General features: G+C 57.8%; 1 protein-coding gene across 1 annotated transcript; it reads left to right on the forward strand.

Moving 5' to 3' along the window:
- The first annotated feature begins 4,738 nt into the window (after positions 1–4,738).
- Positions 4,739–9,438, forward strand: LOC120502474 (gamma-secretase subunit Aph-1b-like). Its single transcript, XM_039709935.1, has 7 exons — positions 4,739–4,958; positions 5,857–6,027; positions 7,104–7,177; positions 7,349–7,471; positions 7,822–7,949; positions 8,182–8,305; positions 8,525–9,438. Exons 1-7 carry the CDS (start codon positions 4,846–4,848, stop codon positions 8,560–8,562), a joined length of 771 nt encoding a protein of 256 aa, XP_039565869.1. The 5' UTR covers positions 4,739–4,845; the 3' UTR covers positions 8,563–9,438.
- The last annotated feature ends 550 nt before the right edge of the window (positions 9,439–9,988 follow it).

Consider the following 9,988-nt stretch of genomic DNA (forward strand, 5'->3'; position numbering starts at 1 on the left):
GGCTGGGAATAATCATGTGGTTTGGACTGTGTTCCCTCACCTCCATCACTTCCTTGGAACACAGAGGAGACCTCCAGGTCTCGAGCTCAAACTCACCATTCTCTTCAAGTCACAGTGATAAACTATGTCACTGGTGTGTCCCCTTCCATAGTCTGCATGGTACTGGCGTGGCAGCTGGGGAAGCCACAAGGTTCTTGACATCTCCATGGGGGGTTCATGTTTATGACAATGAGGAAACACACATGATCATGCATGCACACATTATTAGTTATCAGGGTCTTCTCCAGGTATGGGATTAGCTGCTCACCATTTGTACTAGTTGTAATTTCTTTTGCCAGTGGCTGAACGCCTGCCTGAGGGACAGCTGTAGAAGCTAGCAAATATTAATGCAGCAGACAAAGTGTTCAGGAAGTTTCTTCCTGGCTTGCTGTATTTTCTCCAACACAAATTGAAGAGCAGCCGGATGTGTCTCATTGCTGTTACCAAAATGGGCTGGATTTCCTGGGGATGCCCAAAGCCATTATCTAGTCCTGCCCTTCGCTTTGGGCCCCTCCATGATGTGGACCAAGCCCTGTTGTCCCTCGCTACCCAGCGGATATCCCTCTAAAAGCACATCCACACACTGCCAGGAAACACAATTCATGCTAAGCCCTTGTCAAGCCAGACCCAGCAAGAGACTGACAGGGATAGCTTTTGTCATCTGCTTTCCTTTATTTGCTGTGCCTCTCAGGTCAGGAAAGAAGGGTGTTGAGATTGCATCTCTTTCCTGCCCAGGTGCTGCTGGCCTCCTGCCCTCTCCATGGCCCAGCAATTCTGTTTTGTGGTTCAAAGGCCTTCTAGAGCAGGGAAAAAAGCTCCCTGTGCATGGGGTGCTCATCTTCAGTTCATCTTCCCAAGGTTGCAAGGTCTGCTGTGAGCTGCAGCCTCCCACCCTGGGCCTGGAGGAGCTGGAGGGGAGGACAGTACACACTGTCTTGGACTGCTGAGCTGTTCCTGCGCAAGGGCTAGAGCTCCTCCTTGGGCCCGCCTTCCTCTTCTGCAGTGCATCAGCTGAGCCATTCTGCTGTTTAGCCAAAGCACCTTCCAGGCAGGGGATTGTCTGGCTTCAAAAAGAGCCAGCATGTAAAAGCACCTCTTCTCTGGAAGCCTGCACCCTGCACTGTAAACAAGCCTGCCCTGTGCCCCGTCAGGGTGTGTCCCTGTGCCCAGCCTCTGGGTGCCCTTCGCCTTCCTGCTGGGACAAAGAGCCCTTTCACACCCACTGTTTCTTCCCCATTAGCTGCTGCTGCCTCCTGGTTTGGACCAGTCCAGTTGACTTAACTGTTTACACCTCGCTGCAAGGGATTTTTATTCCTTTGAACTGCCTGTGATTTGGCAGTGATATCCTGACTGCTGTTCCCAGGTGATGCTCAGCCTGAAAAAGGCATGAGCTATGTCACTGTTCAGCAAAACTTTGCATTTCCTCCATTCTTTCACCCATCTCCTTTCCCCTGAGGCCTCACAGAGAAATAGGTAGGCCAGGGAAAGCTCTGGGAGCATGGGGCACTGTGGAACTGCTGGCATGGGAGCATGTCTCCCCAAAGGTGTCACAGCTCCACTCTGAGGATAAAATGCCTCTGCCCTCCCCCCTTCCTCTCTCTCCACCTCTCCCATGGAATTTCAACCTTTGGATTTCTTTATTTTGGCCTGGCAGACTGAAGATATCCCCAGAGAGTTTTCAGCCCTGCTGTTAGTTGCCAGCCCATTGATATACCAGCACATTAACTTTCAGCAGCCTCTCACCTCTGCTCTCTGCTCGTTTTCTCATCTCTCCAGTGCCTCATTTCATCTCAGAATCCTTCCCATTCCTTCCCTGCCCTTGAACTACGTGGTGGAGTGGGAGGACCACACAAAGAGCATCTGAGATACTTTGATGAGACTTATCAAGCTGTGCTGAGCCAGGCACAGACTACTGCCACCCCTCAGTCTCTCCCTGCATCTACAGCTTAAGACATTGGGAGAGGGCCAGGAAAACTGTGTTGCCAAATTGTGAAGGTTTTGCAAAGCTCTGGGGGATTTCAAAACAGGTCAGGCCCTCTAAAGCCAAGTGCCACATAAATCTCCCAGTCTCCAAATCCGTATTACTGACTTGTCGAAGTCAGCAGAGGACAAGGCAGCTGGAGGGAAGCATGGGTGGCCATGACCACGTGGCACCATCCCAGTTTTGTGTGAGCCTGCCCCATGTGCAGTGCCTGGGGCTGTGCTGCCTGTGAGAGTGAAGTGTGCAGTACAGGAGGATGTGTGGCCTCTGCTCCTCTTGTTCAGGGGATCTGGGAGCAGCACTGGAGCATCTCTGCTGCAAGACAGGCCTACAACAGGGTGACAGGCAGAAAGGGACTCCTGGGGACAATTAATTGCATTGGTTTAGCAGTTGTTGGTGACAAGGTTGATTTATTGCCTTTCTGAGCAAAAGAAAATTAATAAAAAACACTTGTTATCAGGGTTCTGTTAAGCACTACCTTTCTTGCAGGATGTCTTCTCTGTGTTGATGTTTATTGTGTTTGTGGATTGGGCTAGGCTCATCATTTTGGTGAACTCCATAGTATTACCTTAGAAGATTATAAAATTACTGGTCTTATTCTCTCACACTGGCCCATGCTTCCGGTGCTGGGCAGGCCCTGCTTTGGAATCACAGAGTATCTGGGGTCAGAAGGGATCTCTAAAGATAACTGCCACAATGAGGAGGGGCACTCTCAACTAAATCACATTACCCACAGCCCCATCCAGCCTTAGCTTGAATGTTTCCATTGGTGATGGATGGCGTGATCACAAAGATCTGAGACCATTGTGGGCACCTTTGAACTTCTTCTGGCCATTGTCCTCATCCTTGCTGCTGGAGCTCTCTCTGCAGCTGGAAGAGGCATGCTGCCTTCATCTGTCCAGCCAGCAGCCCACAGTGACCAGGGCTGATACAGCACCTTAAAAAGCCACTGCTGCTGCACTGCAGAAAGGAGTGGGGCTCCCATGGTGCCCCTCTTGCAGCAGCCACATCATCTCATGATGCAGATATTCCTCACACACTTCCATCCGTTTGGCTGTGTCCACGTTGGCCTGGTCACAGTGCTGCAGTCTGGGCTGGATGGTCAGCAGAGCCAGGAAGAACACAAGTCTTGCAGCCAAGGCCTGGTGGATGGAAAGGGAGCTTATCAGATTTGGGTGGAAGGCAGCAGGGGGCTGGGAACACCCAGGATGTCCCCAAAGCCTCTCTGAGCACCTGCCACCATTGAGAGCCCCACGCTCCTCTCCCAGCCCCAAGCACAGCTCTGTCGCCTGTCCTGCCCCGAGGTGCTTGTGTTTCTTCTCGTTAGAAACACCCTGGGCATTTCCCCATCCCCATCCAGCCCAGCATTCCCCTGCATGCACACTCACTGGCCACCAGAATCCAGGAGTGGTGGGCTGGGGCAGCCTGGTGATGTCCCTGGTGACACCTCCTGCTGTGACCCATCCTCCCTGAGGTGGCAGCCACCGGAGCCACATCTCCCAGCTGGAAAGTCCCAGCCTCCACCTGCACCCCTCAGTGGGTCCTGGCCATCCTCACCCAGGAGCTCCAGGGGCTCTCTGGGCCAAGCAGGCAGAACCCCTGGGGCTGTAACTGTAGGAGGCACAGGGGTTGTAGGTGGATGTCCCTGGCTTGCAGAGTGGGATGTGACTTCTCTGGGCCACGTGGGCTGACTCTGGGCTGTTTTGCAGAGAAATTATGAAATCTTAGGCAGGGACAAAACTATTTCCCTTTCTCCTTCTCTGGGACCCCTTGTGCTGGGGCTGTGACTTGGCCTTGTAAACCCTGGTGACCAAGCCAAGCATCAGTCATGTCCCCATGGAAAAGATCCACTTCCAGCCACCAACTTGCTGGCTGTGAGGGCAAGCCCATGAGCTGGTGGGGCTATGCCGGGACCCACCACTGCTCCCCTGGGATTTCCCTGGTTCAGGAGAGCCCTCTGCCCTCCACGCTGGAGTGCTCTGCTGCGCACTGTGCCTCTTACTAACAGGGCATGTTTCCCATGATGTAACAAAAGCTTTTCCAGACCCCTCCACAGCCTCCTCTGGCCTTGCTGAGTGCCAGGACGGGCCTGGGCACAGCGTTTCTGCCGGCTCAGCAGAACTCTACACACAGCACTCCCGTGCAGCCTCCTGAGGCAGCAGGGGTGTGCGGGTGCCTGCAGCTGGGAAGCGCCCCGAAGCGCCTTTGGTGTGGATCTCACTGGAACGGGGCTGGACCGGGGCTCCCAAGGGAGGGAACACAGAGCCGTGAGGACGGCACACAGAGTGGTGAGGATGGCACAGAGCCATGAGGATGGCACACAGAGCCGTGAGGATGGCACACAGAGCCGTGAGGATGGCACACAGAGCCGTGAGGATGGCACACAGAGCCGTGAGGATGGCACACAGAGCCGTGAGGATGGCACAGCCTGCACGCCGCGCGGGCCCCACTCTGGGGGAGGCCGTGGGGACGAGGCCAAGCTCCCCGGGGCGCAGGCTCGGCCCCACAGGATGGCGGCACAGGCCGAGCTGGGAGGGGCCCACGGAGCCCGGCTCTTGCTCCCGCACAGCGCCGCAGAGCGTCCACCAGACGCTGCCTGAGCTCGGCCGGGGCGCTGCTGCGGCCCCGGGGCCCTTCCCGGCCCCATCCCGGCCCTGACCCCCGGGCCCGGGCCCGCCCCGGGACGCCGCTTCCGGCGGCGGCGGCGGCGCGCGCACGCGTGACGTCATCGGCCCGGAAGGGCGGCGGAGGGGGAAGGGGCCGCGGGGCCCGTCCGGTCCGAGCTCCGGGTGCGAGCCCGGCGCCGTGTCCCCGCTCCCGCCGAAATGACGCTCGCCGTCTTCTTCGGGTGCACCTTCATCGCCTTCGGGCCCGCCTTCGGCCTCTTCATCTTCACCATCGCCCGCGACCCGCTCCGCATCATCATCCTCATCGCCGGGTCAGTCAGCCATGGGCGCTCCGCTGCTGCCGAGCCGCGATCGGCGCCGGGAGCGGCGGGCCGGGCGCTGGGCCAGCTCCGCTGTGCTGCCGGAACGATCTGGCGGCACTGATTCTGCCGCCGGTGCCGGTCCCGGTTCGGCTGTGCCGGCTGCTGGTCCCAGCCCGACGCGGGCACCGTGCTCGGGAGCGGGGAGCTGGAACCGGTGCCGGTGCCGGCCCGGCATGGGCGTGACAGGAGTGCTGGTACCAGTATGGGTGTGGTGGCATCGGGGCGTGATCGGCATGTGACTGCTGCTGCTGAGGCACCGCGGCGGCTGCAGCAGGCGCGCCAGGACCCGTGCTGGGCTCACCGGAGTCACCAGGACCGTGCTGGGCTGGTGTGGGCTCACCGGAGTCACCAGGACCCGTGCTGGGCTGGTGTGGGCTCACCGGAGTCACCAGTACCCATGCTGGTGCTGTTGCTTGCATGGCAGCAGCACCAATATTGTTTGTTTTGCTGTCACAGCACATCGTAGACACGAGAACTCATACAGTACCAGTGGAGGGCTGGTAATGGTACTGGTGCATGTGTGCAGCTGGGAAACTGGGGCCAGTACCACTGTGGGACCAGAAGGATGTGGTACTGGAACTGGTACTGGCATGGATATGAGCGTGGCACAGGTGCTGGTACTGCTGTGGGCACAGCAGGGGCACTGGTGCTGCTTCTGGTGACCAGTGGGGCAGTTGTGCAGGCACAGCACAGCAGTGAGACCCGACCAGGCACCACGTGCCCAGCACTGGTACCGGAGTGGCATGGTGCTGGTTGGAGAGTGGGCAAGGCTGGGGCACAGCTGCCAGTGCCAGCACAGCAGGGGCCCTGGCACAGCACCGGTGCCAGCAAGCTCTGTCTCTTACAGGGCTTTCTTCTGGCTGGTGTCCCTGCTGCTCTCATCCCTCATCTGGTTTATCGCAGTGAAAGCCAGCGACCCCCAGGATGAGCGGCTGCAGAAGGGGCTCCTGATTTTTGGGGTGATGTTCTCTGTGCTGCTGCAGGAGGCCTTCCGCTTCCTTTACTACAAGCTCCTCAGGTAACTAACGGCATCTCCTGCACTGTGCCAGCCCTGCTGGATGGTGTCCCCAGCTGTGGTGTGCCACTGAGAGCTGCTGGACTGGGGGGAGTGTCAGGTGTGGCAGGAAGCTTACCCTGAGCCTCTGGCTGGCACCTGTCTTGGTGTGTTGACCTTAGTGGGTCTCAGGGTGGTGGGGCAGAGCAGCCCTAAGGTCTGGAGGATCTGGTGCCCTGATTGAGCAGCCCGGGTCACAGTCTCAGAGCAGCCTGGGCAGTGTCCAGCCTTCCTGGTACCATTGTCTTGGAGCGCAGGGGTTTTTGCTGCCAGGGGAGCATGTGCTGCACCCTGTCCTGTGGATGGATGGACACTGGGTTGGGCAGGCAGGCACGGGGAGGTGTTCTCCATACTCCCTGGTCTTCTCGGGAGAATGCAGGGAGGCACGCTGTGTCAGCAGGCTCCCTGCGGCAGGGCACTGCCCGAGGCAGGCAGGCAGAGGGTGGCAGAGCTCCACGGAGCAGCCTCTGACATAAAACCACTGCGTTTCCTTTGCCCTGAGGATCTCTGGTCCCAAGCACTGCTCTCCTCTCTCGGCCGAGGACCTGCCTGGCATCCTCCTCACCTGTCACACCTCTAGCTGACACAAATTATGTGCCAACCTCTCCAGGCTCTCCTCTCACAGTTTTAGTTTCAATTCTAGTTGAATTTTTCTAACTCTTTGAGCTCTTCCTGCACCTCCTCCATTGTTAGTCAACATCTTCTCTAAGTGCGGAGATCAGGTACAGCCTCCCACGCCTGCAGTGGGGCTGCTTTCCATGCGGGGGTGCTGCTTGCCTTGCACCCAACGTCCTGCTCACACCAGCCCTGCTCTGCCGGGCTGGCTGGCACCCACATTCCTCTCTGGAAAATCTTTCTGTGTGGCCTCACGTGATTTTCACATGCCTGGTGTGTCTGGTGGTACAGTCACACGGACAGTCTCCGTGGTGGGTGTTGCTCGGGGAGGGGGAGGTTGCCAGGAAGGTGGCATGATGGAGAGTGAACCACGCCTCGGGAGGTGGCATGGCTGTGCTGGGCTCCAATGTGCTCTCACTCCACAGGAAGGCCATTGAGGGGCTGGTGGCCCTCAGTGAGGACGGCTGCTCCCCCATTTCCATTCAGCAAATGGCATATGGTGAGTGCTGTGCAGAGTAGAGCACCCTGACCGCGGGGCAGGCGGTGAGGTTGGGCAGGGCTGAGGGTGGTGCTGGGAGCAAAGGGAGATTTCTCACACCAAAGCTCGCTCGGAGGTGCGTGGGGTGACCCTTGGGAGGTTCAGAGTTTAACAGTGTCCCTGTCCTGGCAGTGGCTGGCGTGGGCTTTGGTCTCATGAGCGGCGCCTTCTCCATGATCAATCTCCTGGCAGACGCGTTAGGGCCTGGCACTGTGGGCATCCATGGGGATTCACAGCTGTATTTCCTCACCTCAGGTGAGTAACTGGCGCCCTTTGCTCACATCTCTGCCCTACCTCAGAGGCAGCAGATGAGATGGTGGAGTTTTCCTTCTTACCTTGTCTTGTCCATGCTACACCCTCACTTACCTGAGACCCTTATAGTCCCCTGTCACATATGTCTGTGGCAAACCCTTCTTGCTGTTTCCTGTGACTCTCCCCGTGCTTCTTTCCATGTCTCCCACACGTGGAGTCTGACCCAGCACCTCCCAGTCCAGCCAAGCTGTTTCTCTACCCTCCCTTTACTGATTAATCTCTACCCCTTCCCCAAGTCTGAAGGCTAGGTGAAGTGGGTGATTCCCTGGTGACATCTCTGCTTCTCCCTGCAGCTTTTATGACCATGGTGCTGATTTTCCTTCACACCTTCTGGGGAATCCTCTTCTTTCATGGCTGCGAGCACCGGCGCTGGTGGGAGATCGCAGCAGTCGTTATCATGCATCTCACTGTTTCGGGGTTGGTGAGTAACTGTGAGCAGGACTCTGTGCTGGGGACCTTTATTCAGTGTACTGGTCCCTGTGCTGGGAGGAAATAGCCTTTGTCACTAGCAAAGGAGCTGGCCCTTCACAAACCAAATCCTGGGGTTGGTGCCGCCTGTCCCACTCCATTCACTGAGGTGATACACTGCCACACATCCTGTCCCTGTCCTCTCCTGCCTGCTCACCCTTCTCTTCTCATGCCTCTCTCTGCAGTCATTTTGCAACCCCCTGTACGTGGGCAGCCTGGTGCCCTCCTACCTGCTGATGGCTGCTGCCGCTGCCTGGGCTTACCTACTCTCGGGGGGATCCGCGCAGAACTTGCGGCGCTTCCTGCTCTGTAAGTGCTGCTCCAGAGAGGGGGAGGGGGACACTTGGGGTCTCGTGGGGTTCCAGGAGTAGTACTGGGATGGTGAGAGGTTATCCCAATGTCTTGAGCAAGGGCATCATTCCCTTGCCTCCCAGAGTAGAGGAACAGGTCGTTTTTGAGGCTGTGGTCCTGGGGGAAGTGGGGTAGAGTTTGGTGAAAACTCACTCTTTCTCTTCTTGGTTCCTGCAGGTTTACGGAGCGGAGCCAGCCCCCAGCCAGGATCCTGAGGCCCTGCAGGATGTTCCGGTCCCCAGACACCCCTCCCCTCCCCTCCTATCCTGGCGGCAGGATCGGCCATCACCTTCTTTGCAATATCTTTTCTCCTGGACTGGGGGACCCTGGCCAGCCCTGGTGGGGCAGGCACTGGGGTCCAGCTGTGGCAGCCAGCCGACCGGTGTGGCTGAGACTGGCTCACTCCAACGCCCCTTTGGGAGTCCCCATGAAACACCTCAGTTTTGGGGGACCCAACTCTGCTGGCCCTGCTGTGAGCTCAGCCCCAGTTAGCCTGCCTGCGACTGCCGGAGGCTTGAGCCCAAAGAAACCCATCGCTTCTCCCCCCGCTGCCACAGATGTGCTGCCCCCCATGCCAGGGCAGGGGGCCTGCATTGCTCCTCGCTGCAGGGTGGAGGAAGGGGCTTTGCAAAGTGCTGCCGTGCCCTGGGACGTGGCTGACTGCTGTAGTGCTCCTTTCTCCACCTCTCTGCCCAGTCCTGCTGCCCCAGGAGCCGCAGCCCTGGCAGGGCTGAGCCGGCATCCTGGTGCAGCAGGATGGTGCTGGGGCACCCGTGGGTACTGACACCATGCAGGATGGGAGGAGGAGAGGGAAAAAGACAGTATCCAAAGGACCCAGTGGGCATGGAGGGTGGTGGAGGGCTTGGGAGGAGATGCAATGCCACAGCTGTTGCAGGCACAGATTTGGGAGGGGGTTCAAGGGACCATTCCAATGGATCATTGCCCTCTCCTGTTCTTGGGGATTTTCAGGCGGGTACCAGCCCTGGTTCTGTGCCACAGGGCTGGGAGGGAGAAACTGCCATCGGGCTGAAAAGGCAGTTTTATCCACAGTGGGCTTTTATACCAATAAAATTAAATACCACAGACAAAGACAAGCGGGGTTCTGTGTGGCCAGCAGCACTGCCCTTGTGGGGAGGGTACAAGCGGTGGTAACAGTGGTTTGTGCTGGTGTGACTGGAGGGGGATGGTCTGGCAGTTGCAGAGCCCATTTGCCTGCAGGCCTTGCTCCTGCTCTGTCCATGCTAACACTGGCTGAGCTCTAATTTTACATCTTTGGGGTGGAGGCCACTGAGGGCTGGAGATCAGCAGGTTCCTCTCCTCTCCTAGACTGGGCCAGTTTATTTCGGTTTGATCATAGCCATAAAACTCCCTGGGACTTGGCTCCAGCTCCACAGGAGCCATCGTGAAAGGTGGGAGGTAGCCACGGACCTAGGGTTGTCCTGGCTAATCTAGCTGTGATAAAGCCAGAGGTGAGCTGGGTGGGGGCTGTCCAGCAAGCAAGCGGTGGCTCTGCCACCTTCATTTCTGTCTTTCTTCAGCCTTACCAAGCCACAGCTATGTTTTTCCAATGCTTTGCACAAATAAGAGGAGGAAGAAGTCCCAGAGTGTCGGAGGGCAGGGCTGGGCTGTAGAAGAAGCCTT

Source organism: Passer montanus, unplaced genomic scaffold (genome assembly GCF_014805655.1).
Source record: "Passer montanus isolate IOZ18808 unplaced genomic scaffold, ASM1480565v1 scaffold22, whole genome shotgun sequence".
NCBI lineage: Eukaryota > Metazoa > Chordata > Aves > Passeriformes > Passeridae > Passer > Passer montanus.

Coding starts and splice junctions, on each gene's coding strand:
- LOC120502474 (XM_039709935.1), top strand. CDS start 4,846: ATGACGCTCGCCGTCTTCTTCGGGTGCACCTTCATCGCCTTCGGGCCC. Junction 7,472..7,821: donor GCTGTATTTCCTCACCTCAG/GTGAGTAACTGG, acceptor TTCTCCCTGCAG/CTTTTATGACCATGGTGCTG. Junction 8,306..8,524: donor CTTGCGGCGCTTCCTGCTCT/GTAAGTGCTGCT, acceptor TGGTTCCTGCAG/GTTTACGGAGCGGAGCCAGC.